The sequence below is a fragment of the Dacryopinax primogenitus genome (assembly GCF_000292625.1).
Source record: "Dacryopinax primogenitus strain DJM-731 SS1 chromosome Unknown DACRYscaffold_3, whole genome shotgun sequence".
NCBI lineage: Eukaryota > Fungi > Basidiomycota > Dacrymycetes > Dacrymycetales > Dacrymycetaceae > Dacryopinax > Dacryopinax primogenitus.
Window position 1 is genome coordinate 1,642,105 of NW_024467200.1, and position 25,948 is coordinate 1,668,052.

A 25,948-nucleotide genomic window follows, 5' to 3' on the forward strand; every position below is an offset into this window, starting at 1 on the left:
ACAGGTACCTATACTGTAGATAGGTCTTAGTCATCAGGTCTACTCCACTTCCTTGTTGCCTGCTTAGACTCTTGGCACTCTTAGGTGAGCAGACTTAGTCAGCCTGTGTTGCCCTAACAGAAGACCAAGTCTCCAAGTGACAACCTCTGCTTCACCACTCCACCTCTACTCTTACCTGCCTTTACTCTTACCACACACACCCAACACCTGCCTTATTCCATATCCACCATTATGGAACAAGCAGAAGAATTCCCTGATCCCATTTCTATTTTTCAAGCACAGGTCCTAGAGCTGACTCAGCAGCTCCAACAGCTTATGACAGCTTCCTGGAGTAATCAGCCTACAGCCCCTGTGTCTAATCTCCAACCCAATAGTAACTATGACACCACTACCTATGTTGAAGAACAGCTGGATCTCGGTCGTCATTTCGGTACTCTGCACAAACATGCCACTATCCCTCTTCCTCGTGAGCCTGGGTTAGAAGAAGTCCACGGTGGGTGGATTCTCACTCCTTACCTAAGGTGGCAATAATGTCTGCTTAGTGGTTTATGCGGATTCGGCAAGGAAGCCAGATCCTACCGCTTTCTCCAAAATCGAGCTTTGGCACACGGACGTGACACATGAGCAGCAGCGTGACCATCAAGCAGAATGACCCCTAACTTCGATACCAGCACTTTCTCTTAGGTCTCTCTAAAGATACGACCAATTGACAAATGTTATCAGCTTACTTGTTCACGATGACGACCCCTTCTTCGATGATACAACCAGATCCAATGATGGTAGGACCAGCATGGCATACAGTGGCATATTTGTTTCTATTCTTGATACTACTGATGAAGTTGAGATCTGCAACCGCTCACGGAGAAGGGAAACGGGTCAAAATAAGGGCAAGATGCATTCTCTAGCTGGACTACTTGGTGCGCTTGTAAATCTTGGAGAGGAAGGCTCGGAACACGTCGCGCTTTAAACCACCAGGTGTCTCAGCAATACCATCAATGAGTCCATTGATCTTCTCGTAGGATTGTTGCTCATATGCTGCATATTTGCCGGGAATATCGACAGCAAGGAAGATTTCCTTGACCTTCGCCTCGCAAATAGAATCCTTGCGGCCATAAGTCTCCTGCATTCTGCTCAGTACACAGCTAAACGATGTCAGTGAAAGTGCTCACGTCCAGGACCCTTCGTTGCTCCGGCGTGCAGGCTGCGAGAGCAACGTTGACATTCCATGAGCACTTGTTGTCGAGAATATCGGTGCCAATTTTACCGATAAATTCTGGAGCGCCATAGCAGTCCAGGTAATCGTCCTGGACCTGGAAGTATTCTCCGAGAGGAATGAGGATATCTTGTGCTTGTTTGAAAGCTGCTTGGTCTTGGATGCCGGCCATATACATAGCGAGAGCCACAGGAAGATAGAACGAATAGTATGCAGTCTTGTAGATCACGATGAGCTGATGCCTATATCATGAGTGAGTTGCACGGGAAGCGGACAGGTGTGAACGGCGCACTTGCGGAGGGAGAAGCGATCGAGATCAATGTGATCCTCGGGCGCGGTGATCAAGTCAATGAGTTGCCCAAGCTCCGTTTGGAATGTCGTCTTCAAAAGTGATTAGAGTACGTGGCTCGCAACAATGATGAACTTGCCTCGTGGAAAAGGTCAAGCAAGTCGACGTAGTAAGAGTCTTTCCGGAAATGGCTCTTGAGCAGGTGATAGATGGCGCCTTCAAGCATGAACGCATCGTTGATAGCAATCATTCCGACGCCTTCCACTCTGTACCAGCAGGGCTGACCCCGGCGTGTGATAGAGGTGTCCATGATGTCGTCAGAGACCAAGAAGAATGCTTGAAGCTTGGACAGGTCACTATTCAGAAATAGGCCACGGACGTGGATACCCACCAGCTCAACACACCACCCAAGCAACGCCGACTTGAAGTACTCCTCTTCACTTAGAGGTTCTCCTCTAAGAATCTCCAAGGTATCGACTACAGACATGCCGCGGTTGAGCTTTCCCCCAGGAGCATTGTATTCGAGATTCTACAAATGGTCAGCCGACGATGGTCCACTGCTCGGGGGATGCTGACCCTCTGGAACCATGAGAGAGCCTCCTGCGGGAATCCCTGAGCAATGACAAATTCGATGAGCTCCTTCTGAAGCTTTGGGAACACGGCAGTAAAGCGAGCCCTGCGATCTTGACCGTTTGTGAGTGCAGCCATTGTCGAGATAAGAAGGGGTTGACCGAAGACACGAGTACAGTCTGTTGGTGGACGTCTGGATATAAGTGATGTTGGTGTTCGGTTGCGGGCGAGAGAGAGAAATATACGAGAAGAAGGTCGAGCGTTTAGAGGAGCTATCGCGACCGTGTCGGTGCCGCAGAGTGTTGGGATTTACAGGAACGGCCGCGTGGAAATATCCGCTGGTTGGGGACTAAGGGTTAGGGTTAGTCAGGGTTCGGACCGAAGCGGTGGAATATGGCAGGGTTTCGGCCCCGATGATGGCATAGCATAAGCCACGGCAAACCGACACCCCGCACCTCCTCACTCAGCCGACCGTTCTCCTCCTCCTCCTTTCCCGCAAACCACCATGTCTATCTTTCGTTCCATATGGACCGCATTTCATGCAGCCGTCGGGCGAATGGAATTCTCATGGGATCCAAAGATCCAGTTTGCGCGATTACGACGTTGGCGACCAACATGGCCGCAGATCGCTTCCTACTCCTTTCAAGCGTCACTCGCAATATTCTGGCTCTACCTCATGACCGCTCCTCCATTTCCATATAAACTGGGAATACCGCTACTATATATCACCGCGATATTTATCCCCGTCACTGCACAATTCTTCATTCCAGCAACGCCCATCTTCTCATACTTACTGTCTTTCTATTCGTCGCGCTTCATCCCCACCGACTATCGCCCCACCATTCACGTCGCCCTCCTCCCGACCCTTGAGACCGTGCTTTACGGTGCAAATATATCCGATCTACTTACTCGATATACCTTCACCGCCCTCGACTTGCTCGCATGGATACCGTACGGTGTGGGCCACTTCACCCTGCCCTTCTTCATCGCCTTCTTCTTGTGGATCTTTGCTCAACGCCCGGCTTTGCGATTCTTTGCCCTTGCCTTTGGTTTCATGAATCTCACTGGTGTTTTGATTCAAGCAATGCTGCCTTGTGCTCCTCCTTGTGCGCCTTTCCCTGTGCATCATGTACACCCAACTGACCATTCGATACAGGGTATGAGCTCATTTATGGTTTGACCCCGGCCGACTACAGTATCCCCGGGCATCCAGGAGGACTCGCTCGCATAGATGCTATCTTCCACTCACAAGGCTATACGAAAGCGTTCGGAGTATCGCCAGTCGTCTTCGGTGCGTTCCCCTCGTTGCACGGCGGCTCAGCAACGATGGAGGCTCTCTTCCTCTCCCACTTCTTCCCAAAGTATCGCGCCATCTTCTGGAGCTACGCTGTTGTCCTCTATTGGGCAACAATGTACCTCACGCACCACTATCTCATCGATGTGGTGGCTGGTGCCTGTCTCTCTGTCATGTTTTTCTATTTCCTCATACCCGACGAGCTTCGGGAACGCACAGACGAAACGCCAAAATACAACTACGAGCGATATGATGTCGAGGCTGCTACACGGAGACGGGAGTTGAGGACGGGGACCTGGACAGAGAACCCAGACGACGACGATGACGACGCGCTCAGTGTGCATTCATTGCCCGAAGATGATCGCACTCCAACCTCTGCCATGCCCTTCTTCCCTCATCGACCGCCCAGGGCACACCGCCAGACGGCTTCAATTGCATCACTGTCTGGCTCGAATCAACCAGCAGATGGAGACATATCCTTAGGCCCAATACGCTAATTGTTATCTGGGTGACGATTAAGGAAATGGACCAATGGGGATGAGCGATAGGGAGTGATTCCAATAATAGAATTGGGTTTCTGCCTTCTCCTGGAACATGCGGGGTACGACAATACAAACCCTTCTTATGCGATATCGGCTGATGAAGTGAGACCACCACTTGACTGGACAGTGCCTCGATGGACCACATGGCAAGGCACTGGAATATATTATTCATCGCTGGCATCGTTCATCCCATGGCAGCCCTATCCCATCTCATGCACTTCCCAATGATCTCACTCTTACTCTCCCTTCTCAACCAATGTTCACAAGAATAACATCATCATTCCGTCGCACCTCACTCCCACTCCCACAACCCACTCAGTCCCAATACGCTCCTCCACCAGCACCAGACGGTACCCTTTCCACCCTCTCACCAGCTCAGCCAGCACTAGAACCTCATCCAGAAACAGACGACCTTCCCATATACATCTCACCCTCAGAACTTGCTCGTTCAGTGCACACATTCGCACTCAAAACGAATGGCGAACCTTGGCTATCCCTCTCTCTCTCCAGTTCAGCTGGTCAGGCAACAAGTCATCCTCTGTTCTTTGACACCGCCGTCTTTCAAGGAAACGTAACCCTAATACTAGGGAAAGAGCTCCAACTGCAGACGATCACTCTCCTCGTACGCCCCTCCTAACCCCAAATACTCATAGCTCTGCTAACCTTAAACATGCAAGCTCGAAGGGTTCACACGCACAGCCGGCTCAGAACAGAAGACCTTCCTCTCACTCTCTACGCTTCTCTTCCCCCCAAGCGAACCAGCACCAGGCGACAGCACCAAGCTCACCCAGGGAACCCATGCCTTCCCGTTCGACTTCGCCCTCCCTCCTACGGTAACAGTACCCTACGAAGGAGGCACAGTCATCGCCCCCCTCCCACCGACGTACAGCACCAAAGGGTGAGCCACGGCTCGTGGGTATGTGTAGAAGGGAGAGGGCGCTGATGAGCCAGCTAGGTTCCCTGCGTTTCTGGAGTATCAGCTTACCGTGGTGGTGCACCGCGGTGCCCTCCGGGTAGACAATACGTGCGCCCCCCTTGCTACTCTCACAGAGCACAGCTGACCCAAACCTAAAGCCTATCAACAACAGTCGTCTACCTCCCCCGCTCTCGTCCTAAACCTCCTTCCCCGGCTCGCCAACTCGCCTACCAGAACCTCACCCAACCCCCAGGGCCGGAAGAGGACCCAGAGGGCTGGGCAGAGGTGGGCACTGAGCTGAGGGGGAGGATGTTTGGCAGTTTGGAGATAGGGGTGAGATGTACGGTGCGTTTTCACCGGCTCTAGCGAGTGGAGCGGCACTGACAGGCCGAGCGTGTTCGCCTGGGTAGATGCACCTCGCCAGACCGCTCTGTTACGCCCGAGGCACTCCCATCCCTTTCCTCATCACGTTCCTCTCCCCCCAGCCCCAAGCCTCTCAGGCACTCGACCTCCTGACCCAGCCCTCAAACCTCAAGCTTACCCTAGAACAAATCGTCACCGTCGGCCCCGATGCTCTTCGCACAAAGAACGCACTCCAATCGCAGGGGAATCCCAGTAATACCTTTGGGAGGATTGTGGCCGTTGCTAGGGGAGGGGTGGTCCTACCTGACCAACCGGGTCCGGGCGCGGGCGCGGGGGAAAGGAGAATTAGGGGAGAGATACCTGTCCCTAGGGAGTTGAAGCCCAGTTTTACGTTCGTGAGGTTTACGCTGAGCGTGAGTCCCTCTTTCCCCTCTTTCCCTCTTCCCCCCCCCCAACCCGGGTGTAGCTGACCTGGTTCCCGGGACGGTAGTACAAGATAAATCTCCTGCTGGACGCAGTTGGTTTCCTCCCGGAAAAACACACACACGCAGTCCTTTCCCAACAAGTGGCGATCACTACCGACCTTCCGCGGGGGCCCAGGCAGCCTCCCCCGGTCCCGAGTTCTGGGGGGAAGAGGTCTTCGGTTGATGGTCCTGGCCCTGGGAATGGGTTAGGGGGACCGGGGGGGACGAGTGGGGATACGGTCAACTTGCTCTTGTTGGGTAACCAAAGGTATATGCAGCATCATCATGCGGGGCCGCAGTGATGCCCGCGTGCATCTGCGGTCGTGGATCTATGGATGATGTACTTGATTGATCTAGTCCGTTAAACAGAGAATTGTCATCTACAGGAAAAGCTACACCGGCAGGTACAGCTCAAGCAGGCGGCGGCCCATTCGCTGGTGTCGGCTGAGGCGTAGGCACTCCCACCAGCGCACACTGACAAATCACCTGCGCTCGCTTAACGACCGTGGCGATCGTATTCTCCCCCTCCTTACCCCGGGCCGCGGCCAGAGTGACCTTCACCAATCCCGGAAATACCGTCGCGCCCACAAGGTCGACCTCACCCCTCTCGCTCTTCATACATCTCCTCGTCAGTTCCAGCTGGCCCGGGTCCAGCGGGTGCCCAAGCTCAGGCACGAACGCGCGATAAAACGCGTCCATTCCTCCTCCGCCCGCTTGGCCAGCATGCAGCATGCGGGAAAAAGAGTAGGCAGCATTGAGGATCTCGTGCAGGTCTTGGAACGCCTTTTCTAACCCGGGGCGGGAGAGGAGCATTCCTAGGGAATGCAGGTTTTCGCTCAGGATCGTTTGTGCTAGCTCGGGCGTGAAGGATTCGACTGCTGCTGAGAAGGTTTGACGGCGCCATACGCAGGCGACTAGTGGGTCTCCTGCGTTTCGTGTTAGCTTGGAAGGGGAAGGGGGAAGCAGGCGCGCACGGGAAAACAGCTGGTCGTGAATCCTCGTAAGATGTATATTCGCCTCGGTAGAGTTAGTAACAATAAGGCAATTGATGATCCCTTCCGCAATCGCTTCGCTCAAAATGTGCCGGAGGAGGTTCTGAACTTGGATCGACGCGGGCGCATTGGCTTCTTTGACTTGGTAGCCGTACAGGTCCGTCAGGATCGCATCCCGGATCTCGTTCAGCGGGACAGGGGGGGCGCGGACGATCTCCGCTGCCCAGCGGTTCATGTGTGCTGCCAGTCTGGACGCGGCTTGCTACCCACCGAGTGCTCAGCTTCGCTCAAGGGGGGGGATGTGGAGGGAGACGTACCCGGATAGACTGATCATCGACGGTTGACGTTCCCCTGTTGTTCACTTTCGGACCTTGGTTCAGCTGCCCGCCTTCGAGCGTGGCGATCCGCTCTCGGAGCGCGGCGACTTGCCGTTCTTGTTCTTCGAGCTGGCGGCGTTGTTTTTCGACTTCATCGTGGGCAATTCGCTGGTGGGAGGTGAGAGGTGTTCATGGGGGAGCAAAAGGAGGTGGAATAGCGGGAAGAAGTACGTACAAAGTTGGTAAGAGCGTAGTTGTATTGATCGAGAGGCACTGTCTGCCCCACACCATTCATATTGTATGCCATGTTCGTTCGGTCGTCAGGAATATTTATTAGTACAATCTTGAGATAGTCAAGGATGCAAGATGGTGAAAGCAGTCAAGCAAGGAACGTCTCCCTTTAAGTATATCGTCAGTAGTCGTTGCAGTACAGTACTAGTGCCAGAGTGGTAAACCCGGATAACAGGCGCCCGTTCATCAAGGCAGGGAAAAGGCGCTGTACGGTGTGTGGCGTACGTTTCAGGCAACGCTGTTCCTGATCCCTGTTATTGTCCATCCGATAATACCCTCGCGAGACTGGATAGCCGCAGAGGGTAGATAAATAGTATTACAATAGTACAGGGATTATCACAAGAGAAGAATAGCGTTCATACATCCTCGGCAGGCACTTCTGGAGCGCTTGTCTCCTGCACTGGCTGTACGTCCACGTCCATAGGCCCCGGATCTGCCCTTGTCTCCTTCGGCACTTCGTCCATTTTTGCCTCTTCAACCGTTTCTTTATCAACCTCTTCTCTAACCTCTTCCGCCCCCTTTCCCTCTTCTTCCTCTTCTTCCTCTTCTTCCTCCTCCTCGTCATCTTCCTCCCCGCTATCATCTTCACTCCCCCCATCCTCACTCTCATATTCCCCATTCTCGGCGTTCGCCTCCCGCTCCGCCTGCTGCCTCGCACTCTCGGCAGTGAGTGCAATAGCCCGCTGCAGCAGCTGCGTATGTTCGGCTGACAAGCCGAAGGAGGAAAGCGCTTGAGCTGGGTCTGAGCCTACGCTTAGACCACCTAGGCTTGCGGTCACATCTGAGATTGCACTAGGCGGAGCGGCGGCGGATGCGAGCTCAGAGGGTGGAACGCCAGAAGTTAAAGGTGGGACGGCAACAATACTCCCAGCTGCAGAAGCAGGCTGCGTAGGAACAGGACGGTCATTCCCAACTTCCGGCGGTTGTTGCGCAGCCAGGATCGAGAATAGCTGGGATACGATCCCATGCGCTTCCTCAGTGACGCTTTGATCTTCTCCGAAGGGTGTTGATTGAACGGGTCGTGTTTCTGGTAGACGAATAGGCACCGGCAGTCCAGGACGACTGATTTCTGGTGGCAGGGACCTCGCCATCTCGACAATCAATGTAGCCCTACAAGGCGGCTCGCTTTTCGGATGGTCTTTGTGTCTCTTGAGGGCATCGCGTCGAGTGTATTCCTTTCCACATCCCTGGCATACGAATATCTTCTTTTCGTGCAAGTTCCAGTGGCGTTTGAGGTCATGATTCCGCACGAACGAAGCCGCACACCGTCGGCAGCGGAACGGCCTATCGAGGGCGTGGACGGCCTCTTGGTGCACGCGCAGTTCAATCAGGTTAGGGAAAGTCGACCCACAATTAGGGTGCACGCAGGGATAACGCGCGGCGCCCGTTCTCGGGGAGAGGGCGATAGGGATGCTGGGTCCGCCCTCGGAGGGAGGGGCGATACCAGAGAGGGAACGGAGCATCCATATGAGCGCGCTGAGCTCGGGGAGGTCGACATCGGATGACTCGGCTCGGTGTGCGCAGGCGTGAGCAAACTGCAGTATTTGTTCGGCTTGCGCACGTGTAGGTGCGGGATGCGCCTTGGATGATTTGGAAGTATGTGGAGTGTTCTCAGTGGCGTTCGAAAGGACTAGGGCATGTGTGATGACAGCAATTGTGGCAAATAGATGGGCTTTGAGCTCCTGCACCTGCTCGGACCTGGCACGTTTTCTTGCTGGCTCGGTTTCCTCCTCTTCGCCGTCTTCCCTCTTCCGCTTCCTTGACTCCTGAGGCAGAAGTCCAAGAGGCATTGCTGATACGGTGTCAGGAGGTGGCTCCCCCGCCGCAATAGTAGCGATCAGCCCGCCAAGCAACTCGGCCTCCTCATCCCTAACGTCCCCTGTGGCGGCCACATGCTGCAAACAGTGGAGGAGGGATTGATACCCGGGCACAGGAGTCTGGGAGAGAATGGCGAGGAGAGGCGGGTCGGAGACCGCGTAAGATAGTACGAGTTGGACTGCCGGTATGAGGGCGTCTTCACTCCCTGAGGGAAGGCTGGTAATGAAATAAGCGCTGGCTCAGCAGGAAATGGAATATATGCGCACTGGGCTGCTCCATTCACTTCTTCTGGTATGGAAGCCGACTGCGGTTGCTGACCAAATGCTGCCCCGATCTGGGCAAGCAGTTGGTCACCAAGGCTCTTAGCGAACGCCTCTGCCTGAGCGTCAACGTCGTCCTCGTCCTCATCGGAATCATCATCATCATCATCCTCTTCCTCCTCTCCATCATCATCTATTTCATCGGATATCTCCTCCTCTTCTGCTTGCTCCTTATCTTCAGTCTCCGTGACTTCTACTGACTTCTCGACCTGTTCCTGTTGTTCGGCTTCTACCTCTTTCAGTGGTGCATCGGGCATGGCCACCTCCTTTTGTTTACCTGTATCTGCAAATATACCCAGAAGATTAATTCCCTAAATTGGATGATTTCTCCTAAAGATAAGGTATGCGACGCACCATTGACCTCTACCGGGTTTGTCACCTCTTCAGGGGTGATTTCCGGTGCATGATGTATTTGATGATCTGATTGGGGCAACCCAGTTGCCAGAGTGGACATGTATGCCAAACGGAGTATGTTTGTAATGGTCTTTCTGTGTATGTATCCAGCGATGCAAATGAGAATGATATAGTAAATGCAAGTGGTGTAAAGTAGAGTGATGGTGTTAACCTGTGTGAGAGTACTAGTACTCGTGCGGTGTGGCAGTGCTTATTATCATAAGTGATATCATTAGGAGAACGCCTAACAAGCTCTCTTGTGTCTTGGGTATATGACAGCCTCACAACACTAATTCACCCGCATCCCTCTCTTCTCTCCTTCCTTCTCTTTCCTCTTCTCTCTTCATCATTTATACTCTCTTTCTCATATCTTTTTACCTCTCATCACTCTCACTAGCATTTTAAACACACAATGGCACCCTCTCAATCTCCTGCAACACGAAAGACGCGCAACATTCCCAGCAACATCATCACAAACCACAACAGTCCCGCAGCAGCAACAACACAACGCAGGAAAGGAATACGCATAGGAAAGGCCCTCAATATTGCTGGACGCGCTGCTCTCGTACCAGCAAAAATTGTCACTGCCGGCGTCTATGGTAGGCGCCCAGCTCTCGCACCTGCACCAGGCGAACAACCAGTCGCTATCCTTAGGGTCCAGGTCGTTGGCTGCAACGAACTGTTCGCAAAAGACGGCGGGGGAAAGCACTCGGATCCGTATGTATCTTTTCCCACCTTCCAGCTCTGTGTCCCCAAATGTAGACGCGTCCAGGTTCGTCATCGTCACCTATGGCAAACAACGCGTCTGGACCCCCACGATCAAGAAGTCCCTCAACCCCGTGTATGACCCCAAGACCGCCACGTTTGATTTCCCTCTATACCTCTCTTTGGCAGATCGCCTCGGGCCACTGGAATTTGTCGTATGGGACAAGGATATCATGATGCGGAAGGAATACCTTGGGGAGGTTGCAGTCAGGGTGGAGGACTGGTTCCCGGAGGAAGAAAAGAACCTGGCTTTCGACGATGAGAAGAATCTGGTGAGTGTATTCTCCTTATCACAACACAACCCTGAGAGTGCCCCACAGTCACGCAGTAGGATTCTTCTGTCAAGTCGTCGAAGAGCCCAGGTATCCGGCACAATATCTTTCAAGCTAGGCCTCGTTCCCGTGGGAGAAAACACGAATCTAGATCAGGTGTATACCCAGGTTCTGCAGAAAGCGACTGAGAACCTCAACATTCTCTCTGCACCTCCGGTATGAACTTATCAGGCATTAATGTACCACGTGTCTCATATTCTCATCCAGACCGAGAGTATCGGTACTTTCCTGCCCCCGGAACAAGACGAGAACGGGAATGAGAACGAACAATATGAGGACGACGGATTGTCCTCGGAAGAGGAGGACGAAGTTGACGAGCTTGAAGAACGGGATTTGTTCGACGAGGGAAGCCTTCCTCCAACACCACGTCGGATGTCAAACACCTTCCTCGCCCCGCCCACTCCGACGTACCCTGTCAAGCCAATTCCCAAACGTGCATCCTCTACTGACAGCAGCATCAGTGCTACCAGTGTTGGCCCCCCTTCGCGTCCCTCGAGCCGGCCTCCAAGCCCCGGTACACTCACTCCAGGTGGAAAACCACGTAAAGCTATCTTCCGACGAAGACGCCCCTCCCGCTCAAGCGACTACAACTTCTCCGCCGAGACAGATATTCTGGGAATCGTGATGCTCGAAATCGCCGGTGCGGACGACCTGCCTAAGATCAAGAACTCGACTGGCCTGGGGTGGGACATGGATCCGTTCACAGTCATCTCCTTTGGAAAGAAGGTGTTTCGCACGCGAGTGATCCGGCACTCCCTTACCCCGCGCTGGGAAGAGAAACTCCTTTTCCACGTGCACGAATACGAGCAGAACTTCCAGATTAACTTCACCGTCCTCGACTGGGATAAGATCACCAGCAACGACCATGTCGGGGACGTCTCATTTCCTCTGGCCGACCTGCTCGGGGACATACCAGAGAAAGACCCGCAGACAGGGCTCTATCCCGCGGAGAGCATCGGTGCGCACGACATGAAGGAGCTCCGCTTGGCCTTGCAGACGCAGAACAACCCATCCTGGGAGGGCAAGTTCACCCCTACGCTGACGGTGAAAGCTAAGTATCAACCGTACGACGCCCTGCGGCAAAGGTTCTGGAGGCAGTACTTGAAGCAGTACGATGCTGATGATACGAACACGTACTCCCGTATCGAGCTCACATCGATGCTTGACTCCCTCGGCTCGACCCTCACAAGGGAAACGATCGATGCCTTGTTCTCCCGGCATAACAAGAATCCGGACACAGATGAGCTCAGCTCGGACGAAGCGGTTATCTCCCTCGAAGAGACTGTGAACCGTCCGGCGGAGGAGAGGCGCAAGGTTTCGCCCTCTACGTCAGTGCCAGCTTTGGGCACTCAGACACCTAGCATCAGCATCGCCACACCGGCAGTGGAATTGGAAGCACTGGACTTCTCCGGGTACGAAGCGTTGCCTGCGAACTACGATTCGTCTATTTCCAAGGCGGTCGAAGCCAGTATTCCTGGGAACGGGGCGAGCACCGTATCCGAGTCGAATCAGCCGCTCGTAGAGACTTTGATCAACAACTCTACGTCGTCCAGCACACTCGGTTCCTCCTCTTCCATGACTGAGAACGGGGATGTCTCTCCTCCTCGTAGCGAGCATACCCTTGAGCGTGTGATCAACATCAAGACTTGCCCACTATGTCACCGACCCCGGCTGAACGCCCGTGCGGAAGTGGACATCGTCACCCACCTCGCTGTGTGTGCGAGCTCGGATTGGGGAAGGGTGGACCGGATGATCGTTGGTAACTTTGTGACGAGCTCGCAGGCACAGAGGAAGTGGCTCGCAAAGGCATTTGCGAGTATTGGAACTGGAGCATACAAGTTGGGCGCAGTGAGTCCTTTCCTAGACTACCTCAATCGGGTACTGATACCCGATATCAGAACTCAGCAAACATTATCGTGCAGAATCGTATCACAGGGCAGCTGGAGGAGGAAAAGATGCAGATATACGTCCGGCTGGGTATCCGAATCATGTACCGCGTCACGCGCAATCAGATGGAGGGGCTGCGTGGTGAGCCTCCATGCGAGTTGCAAAATCATCGTTATCTGACGTACATGCAGCGAAACGTCTGCTCAAGTCCATGTCAATTAAGCAAGGGATGAAGTACGACAGTCCTGCGTCCGCACGAGAGATCCTCCCATTCATCGCCTTCCACAAACTGAACGTGAAAGAGATAGCTGACCCGCTCTCGTCGTTCAAAACATTCAACGAATTCTTCTATCGGAAACTGAAGGATGGCGCAAGGCCGGTGACGGAACCGGAGAACCCTAAACGGCTGGTTAGCTGTGCCGATTGTCGGATGATGGCCTTCGAATCTGTGACGTATGCAACCAAACTCTGGATCAAGGGACGCGGGTTTACCGTCCAGAAGCTGCTTGGAGAAGCATACAAGGACCAAGCAGACAAGTATGAGGGTGGCGCATTGGCAATCTTCCGCCTCGCGCCGCAAGACTATCATCGTTTCCACTCCCCTGTGGACGGGACCATCGGGCCCATGACCTATATCGCTGGCGAGTATTACACCGTCAATCCCCAAGCCATCCGGACTGCGTGCGTACTCCACATGTTTTTTCTTATCGATACTGATTGTCTCCTCCAGACTGGACGTATATGGCGAGAACGCCCGCAAGATTGTCCCGATCGACAGCCCGCAATTCGGTCGTGTCATGGCGGTCTGCATTGGCGCGATGATGGTCGGCAGCATTATCACGACCGTGAAGGAAGGCGAGCAGGTGGTGCGGGGACAGGAATTTGGGTACTTTGCGTTTGGTAAGAGATCCGGTCATTTCCTGCCTCTGGTGCTCATGGCTGTAGGTGGTTCGACTATTGTTCTCCTATTTGAGAAGGGGACACTGGAATGGGACGAGGATCTACTGATCAATGGGCGTGCATCGCTTGAAACCCTGGTACGGATGGGGATGGGCATAGGTCGCAGCATGCGGTAGGGGACATTCCATCGGGCGGACGTTACTTCCTAGTTGTGTATTTGTACAAAGCATGTCCACATAGTCTAGGTATCTTAGTAAAGGTTGATGCCGTCTTCACTCTTTTGGCGCAGGCGGGAAATACTCTGATATCAGCTCTCTGCAACACATATTAAGGAAGTCACATAACAATCCAACCGCAGACTCACTCATAAACATATTTGTCCTTGTCGGAAAATACGACAAACACAATGCGCTCTACCCAGTCTGCATCAGCCTAAAGTATGATCATTGCGGAAGAAACCTTGCAAGACGTACAACATCTCCTTCCGCATGCTCCAGGAATTTTCGGGTCACGTCCAAGGCAATATGTGTCGCATCTAGGAATCGGCACGGATCAGCATGCTTCTTCATCACCGGTACCTCCAAGGGAAGAAACTTTCTATAGGATAGCCGTAAATACCCGTCGAGATGGAGGGGAAGGCCTTTGCGCGCATGAGGCTATGTGATTCTGCCGGCCAGCAACGGAGACGCTCACAATACTCCTTAGCTTGTTCTGGGCCGCGAGCTCGTAGGAAGTACGATAGCAGGACGCCAGCTGCTGAGCCTTTTGGTCAAGCTGTGAATCTGAGTATATCGGGCCCACGGCGTGGATGACGTGTTTGCTAATCAGGGCAAACCCCGAGGATGAGGGCTCAATCGCAATCGGGCGAAGCCAGCAAAGGGAAGAACAACGAACGCGGGGAGGTTGTAACCTTTTGTCATCTTGGCTTCTCCAGTGTTGGCACCACCTAGGGTCAGGCCTTTTTGGAAAGGCATCCGCGAGAGTGGGAGTCAGCGGGAGAGTTTGGTAGTGGTCCGCTCCGCTCCACTGCACGCACATTCATCATATAGGTCTTCACCGGCTGCCCGGTGAATGGCCCCATCGACTGATCGTCGACGTGCGAAGATGAGGAAAGTTTTGTAGGTCACAAGTACATGAGCGACGTACCTCCACCACCACCTGAGTTGTGAAATGGAATATTAGGGATTGGACGACGCTAAGAAGAGAGGTAGCACCAAGGAGAGATCTATGGGCTGCGCTCACGATCACGTCTGATTGGAGTCGCGTGATGTCGCCTTGCCTATCAAGATGTTGGTACAGTATACAATGCAGCAAGACTGGAGCACTCGGACTAGACAGAGATGACATCGAGGGCCCTTGGAAGATGTTTGTACCTAGGGATGGAGACAGCGGCAAGACCCGAAGCATAAGCAGCCCGAAGGGTTGAAAGTGCAAACAAATTGACCATGTTGTTGCTGTGGTCGTCGTCGGACATTGGAGATTGTGGAAAGAGAAGCAAGAACAGACGAGGAGGACAAGAGAAGAGCGAGTTGTGCTGTCGAATGGACCACAAGCAACAGAGGAATGTATGAGAAAGAACTCTAATCCTATTTGGGAATAGATTAGCTTCCGAGTCACGCGATTTGAATCGGCGCTCAATTTGGGCAAAGAGAGAAAGCTTCCGGTAAGGGTGCAAAGGGGAAACGGAAGCGAATGAAGAAGCCGCCGGAAAGGGAGTAATGGAGATTTGCAACAGAGATCGGCCAAGAGAGAAATTCATTCCCCCGTCACCACCATCCCTGCATCAGCGCTTTTTTATCACCAACCACCACCCAACACCCAACACCCTGTACACCGGTGGAGGGGTATAAACAATACGTGGGAAAAACGTAGTTTTAGTCTCCCCTGTCCCTCCGAGGGTAAAAACTAGGAAGGTCTGGTCCACAACAGGGGACTTCTTTGAACGTGGGACCGAGGAAGAAGACCGAGCGTGGCAGAGTGAATTGATTGAATCATGGCTCATCTTGACGAAGCCACGAAGCCACGAAGCACACATAAGTATATCCTCGCCCGCCACATTCAAGCTTCCCGCTCGAGCGCTGTGCTTGCGTGAACACGGGCATTCACATTTGACGACGACAGAAAAAAATCTCTCAGCGCTCTCGTTCTTCTTACCCCCTCCCCAAAGCGCCCCTTTTCGGTCACTATCGACCGTCCCTCTATCAGCGCAACCTTGTTGGAGAGGAAGGTGTTAACCCTGTGTGCTGTACAGAACGATACGGTGAGATCAGCCCATTAGGGTAGACCCACGAAGCCACCAGGGGGTGGGTAGATTAAGCGGAGATTCCTCACGGGCTATTATTGTTGATTCGCGAGGTACATATACCAGAGCGACTTGTCACGGGGCTAACAGCGGATTATCCACCATTCACTCCCATCAAATAATCCGCTTGTTAACAACCTTAACGCCCCGATCTATCGGGTGAAAAGGTGGGAAAATACGGAAAGAGAAGGGATAGGGGGTCGATTTGGGTTGCAGAGCCACCCTGTGCAGCACACGTCAAATCGGGAACGGAACCTTCGCTGCTCTCCCTGCCAAAAGACATATGCCCACCGTCGTCCTCCCTTCTTCTCTTTCCATCCACCACCATCATCATCACAACGACAGGCCTCATTGCTTCACAAACATCCTCATCAACGTCGACAACGACGACGCCCATGCGGACGTATCAAACGCAATGCCAGCCACAGATGCTCGTTACTCTCTTCCAGCACTCCAGTCCCTCGACCTCCCACAGCCAGTTCCTGGTCAGGCTGCATCCCACATCTCCCCCGTAGGCACGCAGCAACCACGGCCTCCAACTTCCTCTCAACCCCTCCCATCCGCTCATCAGATCAACTCTGGTCTTCCACCCTCCTATCGCAACGGCAGCGACTTCAACAGATTGCCTTCTCTTGCAGGCGTCGCGGCCTCCCTACCACATACCCAGTCTGCGGCACCCATCTCGGAGCAGCAACGGGAACCAGCTTATCCCCCTCAGTCGAGCTATGACCCCTCCCGGATTCTACCTCCCCCCGTTCCTCGTGTTCAGGGCGTGTTGACCAATTACGGACAGCAGCAACAGTCGACCACGGCCCTTCCTCCTCTTTCCGCTAATTCCGTTTCCCGGGATGGGCCAAAGTTTGAAGACGTTTCTCGACCAAATCCGTATTCTATTCCTATCGCCTTGCTGCGTTCACAGCAGTCATATAAAACAACGCCATCCGCGAACCTCAATGGCGACGCGTATCCGTTGGAGATGACGCCCTACTCCACGACCACCCTTGTCCACGGCCGAACTCTCTCTCAGTCGTCCTCATTCGCACCCTCCCAGCGGCCAGCCCCAGCCCCCTCACCGGAGGGAGGCCCTTTTTACTCCCCGATGGGTAGCGTCCCGGTCACAAAGAACGAGGCGTGGGCTGGAGAGGATCAGTACCCTTATCTGAACAGTACCGTGAACGGGGTCGATGTGGATCCCAGCGAGATGGATGCTGCTGCAATTATGCAAATTGTACGTGCCATGATCAGACAACATGCTCAGACTGCTCACGGGATTCCAGGTGGTGAACCATTGCAACGCGATCGTGCAGTTTTCCACACAGTATGGTTCGTTCTAATTATTTCCTTATATGGTTGTGTGCTGAACGTGCCGTAAGGCTCGCACCCTCGAGGAATTCTCCAGACTCCATCCCCATCTCCCAATGCCACATTCCCGCAAGGCATCCCTGAGGACAAGCTGTCTGACATGGTCCATCGTGCCATCGCCGTTGTCCGTCTTCTTCGGAATTTGAGTCGTCGACAGGCAGAGCAAGCCAAAACGTCCACCAAGGGCCTGTTGGACGGCATGGACTTGGACACCTCGACCCCCGTTGATGGTGATAATGACGGTCTACCAATTCGACCCCTAAAGCGTTTCAAGCCTCCGTCTATCAAGGATTCAGACGAAGTGCCCAAGCCGAAGTATAAAAAGCGCAGCGTACGTCCCGTCCAAGTTATCCGGTACATATCCTAACTTCGTACCAGCGTGCCCCGCCACCCTCACAATGTGCCTCCTGTGGCATTGGCGAAACGCCCGAGTGGAGGAAAGGGCCAGAGGGAGCGCGTACCCTGTGCAACGCTTGTGGACTGCGTACGTGTATGCGCCAGTCTGTCTTTGCCTTCTAACGCTCTATCACAGATTATGCCAAGCTGAGTCGGAACAGGGATCGTGAATTAGATGCGGCGGGTAAACCTATTCGCCCCCCAGTCAATATCGAAATGTTGCGCAATTCCATCCGCGCGACTTGTCAACCTACGCGAACACACGCGAACACAGAACCACCCGAATCATCATCTGCTCCCAAGGTGGAGCCTGTTCCTCACAGGAACGCTTCCGGATCAACAATGCCAATGGTGTGGGAGGCACCTGTGGCTGCCCGGCCTGCCAACCCTTATGCCGCTAGCGCCACGGAGCAGGCCAACGTCGGGCAAATGCAAACTTCGAACTACTCTTCTTCCGCTGCTACCGCACAACAGTCACCCGCGGACTCATTGAATAGTTCAGGATATGGTGCACCTGTTACCCAGTCCCCTGTGTCGGCATTGCATACGCCATCTTATCCTACCCCTTCGTCCCACCTCCCAACTTCGACATACACAACGCCCATGACGCAAACAACGGATCCCCTTTATCAGCTCGCTCATGTCGCTGGTAACGCGTGGAATGCGCAACCTCAGTCTGTGCTTCCGCAAGGATCAGTCTCCCAAGCGCAAAGCACAAGCGCATCGACGGACAATCAGTATTGGCAGCCGCAGCCCTCGACTTCCCTTCTCGCCAATCAAATGTCCAATGTCAGAGCGGACCTCCCTGAAGGCCATATCAACGGTTGGTCATCCATGCGCATGCAAGCAGGAGGGCCTATGTCATATTCCCAAACTTCGGCTGCCACCAACCACCAGCTACAGGAGAACGCCAGGGTATACGGCTGACATCTCCGGTCCAGCTTTAATGTGTATTGTTGCAAGTCTGCCGGATTGGACTCGAATCTGCTCTTATCTCTTACTCCTGTGCGCGCCTCCCGGTAGCGCTATAATCTTTCTTCATGTTCCTTCTTCCTCTTATCTTCTTCCTGAAGCACCTTTCGTCCTCGAAATGTGTTGTAGCAATGTTCATGGGTCATTGCCGATACCTGCTTGATTGTTTCGACGGGTTTGATACCATGTGTACTACCATAGTACTCTATACATATCTAGTCATTGTAGACCTTCTGCTTTATAACGCCACCTGCAACCGGCACAACTGGTGTCGGAACTTCGATGCCTTGCAGCTTCCATATCTCTACCTGGCGATCTTTCGCCTTCTTGCCATCCTGTTCATACTCTGCGACGGAAATCGGTCGCTCGCCGTGGGGAGTGACACGCAAAGCATGTCGCCGCTCTGGATAGAAGTCGAAGGTCGCAGAGTGAGTGCAAACCTGGCATACTGAGTAAGAATCACAATTCCAGGCCAAAGCGATGCCTTACCCGATTGTCCCAGAGCACAATGTCATTGCTCTCCCAGCTGATGCGAACTTGCTGCCAAGTACGTTAGCTCCGATCGACTGAAGCAGAAATGACTCTTACGAAATCCGGGTTTTCCGCAATCTGATGGAACAAGAAACTGAGGATGGAATCCGATTCGGCTTTCGGAGCGTTCAGGATACGACGAGTAAATCCAGGATTGACGAAGACGCTCTTCCACCCAGTGACGGGGTGTACACGTACGACCGGGTGGATCGCTTCCAGTTCTGTTCAGACCTGCACAAGCATGGCTGACTTAGGGCACTCACTTTCGATCTCTTTCCTCCTCACGTGCGTGCCAGCGGCACGAGATCCTTGTGCTTGAAGAACGGCGCTGTGCACCGCATACTGCTTGTCCAGATAGGCTTGCATGTCGGGCGACAGCGATGAGTATAAAGCGTATCTTGGTAGCCTAGTCAAGCAAACGACACAGGGAGCATTGGCATGACGTACCCGGAGCTCCACAGTGTGTCCCCACCACAGGCGGGGGAGGTAATCACTTTCAGAGACGTAAGGGAAGGAGCTGATAACAAAGGTCGGGTCATACTACTTGATAGGTACTCGCGAGTGACTCACGCTGCTGCTCATATGTCACGTCCGAGTGCCAGAGCTCAATCTTGGAGAACGCGGTGGGATCGGGCTTCCTGGCCGAATCCGCATAAACCACTAGGCGGGCATTATTGCCATGTTAGGCAACGAGTGAGAATCCACCCACCATGGACTTCTTCTAATCCAGGTTCACGAGGAACAGGGGTGGTGGCATGCTTGTGAAGAGTACCATAATGACGGCCGAGATCCAGCTGTTCTTCAATCGTGATCGGCTGATTTCGGAAGACTAAGAGATGCTTCAGAGATCATTGGCGTGAGGTGTCTGGTATATGACTCACCAACAACAGTCCTCTCAGCAGCTAGAAGTGCACTGACAGCAGTCTGTTAAGATAATGTTATATCAATGAAGAGTCAGAGCCGCACAGTTCATCTTTCTGAGCGTCGGTGAGATAGCGAAGGTCGATACCATGGAGTTCAACACCGAGGGCTGGAGTTAGGTGCTTAACTTTGGTCGCAGCCGACAGAAGGGATCTTTTCTCAGGATCGGCGAAAAGACCACGGTCCTGTACGTTGATCGGTCCAAGAGGTTGCCAATCTACTTCAGGGAAGTATGGCTAGATTGGGTATATACTTAGCATGACCATCTGTGTTCGAGGGGTCATATTTGCCTTGTATTTCGCGTATTGATAGGTCTGATCATCCCCCGTATCATCTGTTGGTGCGTAGTAGCTGTAAAACGGGTTGAACGGGGCAGCAGCATCCTGATCCTTGCCAGCAGGTTTGCTAGTCTTCAAAACCGAAGCGACCTCAGGAGTGTGGACAGTGGAGGAAGCAACTGGTGGCATAGTAATCGTTCTGGTGCACTACCCCTGGTGAGATATTTGAGAGTCGCAATGTACACAATCATCCTTATAACCTCAGGATGGAGATCCCAACCCGCGGAGCGCAATAAGAGCGACCAAAGGCGCAATCGGGGTACGAAGCATACCATCGCATGACCGATTGCCACTTCAGGGGAGGAGGTTACATGCGAAATGACCAACGATGGCGTGATGAGGGTATGATTGCTGACACACCCGAAGCACCACACAGTCCGCAATCAGTGGCTGTCAGACGCGGAATTGTCGAATAATCCAGATGCTTTTGAACATGAAGCTGTTTGTGGTCTGGTTTAAGGCGACTTGCGATGGCGTCCAAGTACTAGTCGACCCGTCGAACACAGTTCTATTTCGGACACCATCATACTTTGATCCCGCGGTCCCGGTCCTGCGGACGGCAACTCTCCTCAATCACCACGGACAATCCTCGTCAGGCGCGGTTTGACTTGTACTCGGCTCCCGTAGCGTAGCCTACTCCATTTTCTGCGGGGCTAAGGCACGAGCGGAAGGGAAACGTGCCCAGAGTGCCGCAATGAACACCTCCCGTGCGGTTGGCTCGTCGTGTCTTATCCCACTGAGCACGGCATATCGATCCTCCTCATCTTCCTCAGGATGCAATTCCACATATTTCGCCGCGCCCGACAAATGAGCAACTATTGCACGAGATCGGTGGATTGCCAGAAGTTGTGGAGAAGGAGCGGGAAAATCCGGGTTATCGGATTTTAGATCGAGGAAGGAGTTGCCGTTTTCGATGAAGGGTTCCCAGACTTTGAGCACGTAGAGGTCAGGCGTCGTCTGCGCATGGATCAGTTCACGTAGCAATGCCTTGTCATAGATATCCGAAGCCTCACGGTTGACTCTAGATAGCATTTAAGACTGTCAAAACGCGCGTGCCAAATCGGATTGAGCGTCAAAACGTTTTCCAGGCGATGAGTCTCTGGGCCGCTGAGGTCCATGGGAAACTGCACATCACCAAACATTCGAGCCAGACAAGTAGAGGACCGGTCACGCTGGATTATTGTCAGCATCACGTTGTCCAGAACTTAGAACACACCTCATCGTCTTGCTCCCACCTTGATAACAAGCCCTGCGGAATGATATGGCAAAGTTCGGTGGGCGCGGTGGTTGCGGTGGGCCCAACAGGGAGCGGGGTTTCGACAAGGCCTGCTAGAGCAGAGGTGTCATCGATCAACCCCGAAAACATACAACGATAGCGATCGCGGGCCAGTGCCTGGAAAGGCTCAGATGCTACAGACTTTTGGGAGGTCGCGCGCACGGACCTTTGCTTTACTTGTCCTTTGATCCATTGGTCCAGGATCGATTACCATCGCATAGAATGCGGCTTGGTCCTCGAAGGACGGTCTGGAAGGGTGTCGAGACGGGGTTGGTGTTCCCGCTCGCTTGACTGCAAGGGAAGGCATGGTCATCAGCACAGCACAGAGCGCACGGAGTGTCGGACGGACAGACATGAATCAGGCAATCACGGCAAATGTTGCCCAGTATTAAGACATCATCCTGATCTCTGCACTCGTTGATATCCTGAGCAAGGCGCTCAACGGGCTCCCCAGGTACCGGTGGATGAGTGAGAAACCATCCGAAGACGCGCGCAGAGATCGTGTCCTTCTCTTTGCTCTTGTCAGATGCTGATGCGATCTCTAGAGTGACACATCTGTCATATGCCTTTCTCCTGGTGTCAGAAAATCCCTCTGGAGCGGGAGGGAGAGGGAGGGGTCCTGCTGGGAAATCCATCTCCACAAGGTGTTAAGGTGATTTAGTAGGCAAGCTGAGAGGGTTATGGAATTTGCGGGGGGGGGGAGTTGCGTCCGTGGCCCGGGGCCGCGACAAGCGCATGAGGTGGTGATTGTCGCGGCTCCTTCTGTGCTCGATATTGGCTGTAGCTTTGCCAATGATCCCAGGAAAGCCGTTGTAGATAGCTACCGCATGGAGAACATCCTCCTCTCTGATCTTCGACCAGAAGCGCGCGTGCAAGCCCCAGTGCTGGCTTTCAACCTGACCCCGAAGTTGGGCAGTACTGGAGTCTTCGGTTCAACCTTTTTCGGGACAGGGAAAAGTCTGAGGCTGATTTTGATCCTGCCTTTCTTGCACCCGAAGAAGTGGCCAAGAGTTATCCGCGGCCGGCGCTGGATGCCGTGAAGACGTTCACAGAGTTACAGTGCGTAATCTGTGTCATCTAAGCCTCAGCTTTCTTCATCTATTCAGTCAGGAACAGCATGCACAACTAGCACATAATATTTCAACGCTGCTAGTGAAACAACCTAACTCCATCGTCCCCACCCGTGTGAGTTTGTCAGTCGTCGGAGCCGATCTCCGATTTGGCCATAGTCCTGAGTCAAAGGGAAATTGGGAGGTGAAGGCGGAGATGCGGGCCTTTCCAGGCGTTCCTCTAGTGATCCCAGGGGTGACCGAGAGCTGATAGTCTATGGTTAAATAGAATTGTGAAAGTATTATGTAGATAGGTGGCCATTGAACGAGAAGTGGTCAACACCATCATGCCATGGCCGAGCATGTCCGACGTGTTTCCTTTTGTAGTCTCCGGGCTGGTTTCGGCGATTCTGCGCAATGATGGCGCGACGCGTATATATAGCATCACGAACAGGACTACGACCATCCCCAACTCTGGTAAGTATGTCCATCACTTCTATCTCGGCTCAGAATGGGAGTAAGGCAGAGAGGGGCGACTCTACTGGGCTTCACTTCTATCAAGGTGCGTTATTCTATCCGTGTTTCATGACCATCAACCGACAGAGCTCAGCATTCCCCTTGAACAAGGATATTCTCAATCTCACCGACACCGAGCTTGCTTTCTTCAAGCATACCACTGGGATCCAGAATGAGACTGAATTGAAGGAACATATTTGTCATGTGCAGGAGGAGGCATACAAGGTTTTCCCGTGTGAGCATCACTTTCCAACCACATCGCGTAGAGCCTGACTTGCTCAAAGATCCATGCATCCGGAACTTCAATTTCACCAAGTGCGCCGCAGTTCTGTTCATCTCTTAGAGTGACCACTCATCGTATAACAGGCTCAAAATTTCTCGGTGTGCCCTCTCTTGAGCAGCGTGCGGCCATGCTCATCTACAACTTAGGTTGCCCCCTTATCCCCAGATGATGGAATTGGTTAGAAACCGACCTGATGCCATCTACCTTGATATTGGCTGCTGTTTCGGCAATGATGCGAGAAAGGCTGTAGTCGATGGTTACCCTATGCAGAACATCATTTGTTCTGACCTCCGACCCCAAGTAAGTGCATTCACTACCAACTTATCGTGCTGAGGCAGTCTCCTGTTAGTACTGGGATCTAGGCTTCGAGTTGTTCCGCGATAAGGATACCTTTCATGTTCCTTTCATCGCTGGCGATGCATTCGATCCTGATTTCCTCTCACCGACCCTCGTGGAGAAGAGCGGTCCCGACCCTGCTCTGAAAGAGGTCAAGACACTCACGGAATTACAAGGAAACATCTCTGTCATTCACGCCTCGTCTTTCTTCCATCTGTTTGATGAAGAGCACCAAGAGAGGCTTGCCTATCTTACCGCCAGTCTTCTCCTGAAGAAGCCAGGAACGATGATATTTGGATCCCATGGTGGCTTGACTGTGCCAGGAATACGTAATGAACGTGGCGCTTACGGTCATAGTCCAGAGTCGTGGACCCAGCTATGGGAGACCGTCTTGGGTAAGGGAAACTGCGAAGTGAAGGCAGAACTTCGTGCCTGGAAGACGGATACCGAGCCGGACCGCGCTCACGAGGTTTTGACGTGGTGTGTCACACTCAGTTAGCACGTTCGAGTACGTCGCCCTTCCCTTGTGAAACTAGAATAAAGTTGAATGAAGCTTGATATTGGTTGCATTACTACCCGTGAACTTCGTTAGATGGGAAGGGACAGCCTGTTTTTTAACGCATCATCTTTCAAAATGCGCGCCTTGTACAGCGCTGCGACCTGGTCCAGATCCCAATAGGCGGATACGTATCGACCTGTAACATGATCAGTGGTTTTCCACAGTTCCTGATAAAAGGCTGACCGGAGAGATAGTTGTCAGAACCCGACTTGTACAGTGAATCAGTCCGGAATCCAATTCAGGATACTGGTCCACTTACCGCTAACCGAACCATTGTCCAAGCGGGCAGCTTCACGTCGTCAATCAGGAGATCAGCTATCATCGGTCCACCATCATTGATGGACATGTCAGTTTTCACAGAGCCGGGATGCACGGCAAACACTTTAACCCCATCCTTTTCGTTTTCTATCGTAGCATGAGCCGACAAATCCATCAGCCAGGGAATGATAGGTACCGAGAGCAATGAATTCTGTGAGGCGGTTGATGGCATGCTTTGAAGTGCCATAGGCAGAAGTTCCCGCGCGGCGCTCTGGAATGAGATCAGTTACAGTCGAGAGAAGCAAAATGTGCTAACTTTGGGCCGCTCGGCTGGTTGTTATTAACAAGCATCCTGCCCTTTCTTTGAGGTAGGGCACAGTGTAGCTGTTGTGAGGATAAGTGGCAGTTTGTATGTGGATGACGTTCACAAACTGGGCAGTATTGAAGGTTCCCCGGACATTCACCTCCTGGATGAAGATTAGGCGACGCAGGTAATAATTGCAAGACACTTACCCATATCCGCCACCACTCGTTAGGATCAATATCAATGAGAGCTAGATCCCTGGACTCAGACACGAGCCAGCAGCCAGATAAGATCGTAACGCGTACAAGTGCCAAGTTTTTCTGATGCGCCGGCATTGGCGATAGCAATATCCATCTTCCCGAATTGTGCGATACATGAAAGAACAGCTGTGTGAACTTCCTCTGGCACGGTGACATCGGCCGGCTGGATCCCCACTGCTGTCGCAGGCGAGACCGCTAAGATGCTGGCTTTGACTGACTCGAGAGTACTTAGTTTGCGCGAGACTAAGAATATGCTAGCCCCAGCCTCAGCAAAGGCGATCGCTGTGGCTTCGCCGATCCCACGAGATGCTCCAGTAATGAAGACGACCTATCAAGTCGGTTATCATTCCCGTCGCATCAAAATCTCCGACAAATAGTAGTAACCTTGCCGAAAGCAGAACCTCTGAATTTGTTCGGGTCTATTCCCGCGTAGAGATCATGGTGGAAGAGGACCGGAAGATCTTCATCGAACGCCGTCAAGGTGTACGGTGCGGTCATGGTGTCCAAGGTGGATGCACTCCAGGTGTAGATATTGAGCCGCACGTCGGAGGGCCGTAATTAGAGCCCGTGGCCAGCGTGCATTCAATATGGCCATCATTAGCGTGGAACCAAGACAGCG

At 53.1% G+C, this 25,948-nt stretch overlaps 13 protein-coding genes across 13 annotated transcripts; 6 read left to right on the top strand and 7 right to left on the bottom strand.

The window, feature by feature from the left end:
- Window positions 1–231: 231 nt before the first annotated feature.
- On the top strand, window positions 232–652 carry DACRYDRAFT_104996 (uncharacterized protein; the record flags this gene model as incomplete). Its single annotated transcript, XM_040768013.1, has 2 exons — window positions 232–493; window positions 543–652. The coding sequence occupies 2 exons, from the start codon at window positions 232–234 to the stop codon at window positions 650–652; spliced, it is 372 nt and encodes a 123-aa protein (XP_040632006.1).
- A 151-nt stretch (window positions 653–803) lies between these two features.
- DACRYDRAFT_20653 (uncharacterized protein) lies at window positions 804–2,328 on the bottom strand. The gene is made up of 6 exons (XM_040772021.1): window positions 2,079–2,328; window positions 1,894–2,031; window positions 1,642–1,845; window positions 1,506–1,594; window positions 1,170–1,455; window positions 804–1,120 (listed from the first exon to the last, which is right to left on the bottom strand). The coding sequence occupies exons 1-6, from the start codon at window positions 2,208–2,210 to the stop codon at window positions 911–913; spliced, it is 1,059 nt and encodes a 352-aa protein (XP_040632007.1). The 5' UTR covers window positions 2,211–2,328; the 3' UTR covers window positions 804–910.
- Window positions 2,329–2,606: 278 nt separating this feature from the next.
- DACRYDRAFT_93440 (PAP2-domain-containing protein) lies at window positions 2,607–3,863 on the top strand (the record flags this gene model as incomplete). The annotated part of the gene is made up of 2 exons (XM_040777157.1): window positions 2,607–3,178; window positions 3,229–3,863. Exons 1-2 carry the CDS (start codon window positions 2,629–2,631, stop codon window positions 3,861–3,863), a joined length of 1,185 nt encoding a protein of 394 aa, XP_040632008.1. The 5' UTR covers window positions 2,607–2,628.
- Window positions 3,864–4,164: 301 nt separating this feature from the next.
- Window positions 4,165–5,953, top strand: DACRYDRAFT_104999 (uncharacterized protein; the record flags this gene model as incomplete). The annotated part of the gene is made up of 6 exons (XM_040768014.1): window positions 4,165–4,530; window positions 4,586–4,806; window positions 4,864–4,932; window positions 4,983–5,169; window positions 5,235–5,600; window positions 5,678–5,953. The coding sequence occupies 6 exons, from the start codon at window positions 4,165–4,167 to the stop codon at window positions 5,951–5,953; spliced, it is 1,485 nt and encodes a 494-aa protein (XP_040632009.1).
- A 45-nt stretch (window positions 5,954–5,998) lies between these two features.
- DACRYDRAFT_76177 (uncharacterized protein) lies at window positions 5,999–7,255 on the bottom strand (the record flags this gene model as incomplete). The annotated part of the gene is made up of 4 exons (XM_040776187.1): window positions 5,999–6,577; window positions 6,626–6,905; window positions 6,961–7,128; window positions 7,196–7,255. 4 exons carry the CDS (start codon window positions 7,253–7,255, stop codon window positions 6,063–6,065), a joined length of 1,023 nt encoding a protein of 340 aa, XP_040632010.1. The 3' UTR covers window positions 5,999–6,062.
- A 352-nt stretch (window positions 7,256–7,607) lies between these two features.
- Window positions 7,608–9,646, bottom strand: DACRYDRAFT_114387 (uncharacterized protein; the record flags this gene model as incomplete). The annotated part of the gene is made up of 2 exons (XM_040769812.1): window positions 7,608–9,285; window positions 9,336–9,646. The coding sequence occupies 2 exons, from the start codon at window positions 9,644–9,646 to the stop codon at window positions 7,608–7,610; spliced, it is 1,989 nt and encodes a 662-aa protein (XP_040632011.1).
- A 499-nt stretch (window positions 9,647–10,145) lies between these two features.
- DACRYDRAFT_76182 (uncharacterized protein) lies at window positions 10,146–13,842 on the top strand (the record flags this gene model as incomplete). The annotated part of the gene is made up of 8 exons (XM_040776188.1): window positions 10,146–10,499; window positions 10,555–10,819; window positions 10,868–11,035; window positions 11,087–12,727; window positions 12,778–12,907; window positions 12,958–13,447; window positions 13,497–13,666; window positions 13,712–13,842. Exons 1-8 carry the CDS (start codon window positions 10,195–10,197, stop codon window positions 13,840–13,842), a joined length of 3,300 nt encoding a protein of 1,099 aa, XP_040632012.1. The 5' UTR covers window positions 10,146–10,194.
- A 96-nt stretch (window positions 13,843–13,938) lies between these two features.
- Window positions 13,939–15,013, bottom strand: DACRYDRAFT_47940 (A1pp-domain-containing protein; the record flags this gene model as incomplete). Its single annotated transcript, XM_040774794.1, has 9 exons — window positions 13,939–13,981; window positions 14,031–14,077; window positions 14,140–14,201; window positions 14,261–14,306; window positions 14,360–14,486; window positions 14,561–14,624; window positions 14,703–14,750; window positions 14,813–14,824; window positions 14,881–15,013. 9 exons carry the CDS (start codon window positions 15,011–15,013, stop codon window positions 13,939–13,941), a joined length of 582 nt encoding a protein of 193 aa, XP_040632013.1.
- Window positions 15,014–17,529: 2,516 nt separating this feature from the next.
- On the top strand, window positions 17,530–18,023 carry DACRYDRAFT_47643 (uncharacterized protein; the record flags this gene model as incomplete). The annotated part of the gene is made up of 3 exons (XM_040774772.1): window positions 17,530–17,661; window positions 17,709–17,814; window positions 17,863–18,023. Coding segments are annotated over 3 exons (399 nt in total), but the record flags the coding sequence as incomplete, so codon positions are not given.
- A 271-nt stretch (window positions 18,024–18,294) lies between these two features.
- DACRYDRAFT_63483 (alpha-ketoglutarate-dependent sulfonate dioxygenase) lies at window positions 18,295–20,617 on the bottom strand (the record flags this gene model as incomplete). The annotated part of the gene is made up of 10 exons (XM_040775731.1): window positions 18,295–19,138; window positions 19,188–19,238; window positions 19,287–19,441; window positions 19,493–19,626; window positions 19,677–19,746; window positions 19,800–19,889; window positions 19,939–20,058; window positions 20,111–20,142; window positions 20,196–20,386; window positions 20,414–20,617. 10 exons carry the CDS (start codon window positions 20,615–20,617, stop codon window positions 18,914–18,916), a joined length of 1,272 nt encoding a protein of 423 aa, XP_040632015.1. The 3' UTR covers window positions 18,295–18,913.
- Window positions 20,618–21,121: 504 nt separating this feature from the next.
- DACRYDRAFT_105005 (uncharacterized protein) lies at window positions 21,122–22,071 on the bottom strand (the record flags this gene model as incomplete). Its single annotated transcript, XM_040768015.1, has 4 exons — window positions 21,122–21,445; window positions 21,502–21,660; window positions 21,705–21,881; window positions 21,931–22,071. The coding sequence occupies 4 exons, from the start codon at window positions 22,069–22,071 to the stop codon at window positions 21,122–21,124; spliced, it is 801 nt and encodes a 266-aa protein (XP_040632016.1).
- A 1,201-nt stretch (window positions 22,072–23,272) lies between these two features.
- DACRYDRAFT_20662 (uncharacterized protein) lies at window positions 23,273–24,475 on the top strand. The gene is made up of 6 exons (XM_040772022.1): window positions 23,273–23,375; window positions 23,424–23,564; window positions 23,614–23,644; window positions 23,696–23,710; window positions 23,759–23,912; window positions 23,962–24,475. Exons 1-6 carry the CDS (start codon window positions 23,297–23,299, stop codon window positions 24,445–24,447), a joined length of 906 nt encoding a protein of 301 aa, XP_040632017.1. The 5' UTR covers window positions 23,273–23,296; the 3' UTR covers window positions 24,448–24,475.
- A 61-nt stretch (window positions 24,476–24,536) lies between these two features.
- DACRYDRAFT_105007 (NADP-binding protein) lies at window positions 24,537–25,827 on the bottom strand (the record flags this gene model as incomplete). Its single annotated transcript, XM_040768016.1, has 9 exons — window positions 24,537–24,643; window positions 24,691–24,715; window positions 24,767–24,912; window positions 24,962–25,036; window positions 25,082–25,149; window positions 25,198–25,232; window positions 25,279–25,319; window positions 25,375–25,657; window positions 25,714–25,827. The coding sequence occupies 9 exons, from the start codon at window positions 25,825–25,827 to the stop codon at window positions 24,537–24,539; spliced, it is 894 nt and encodes a 297-aa protein (XP_040632018.1).
- Window positions 25,828–25,948: the final 121 nt, after the last annotated feature.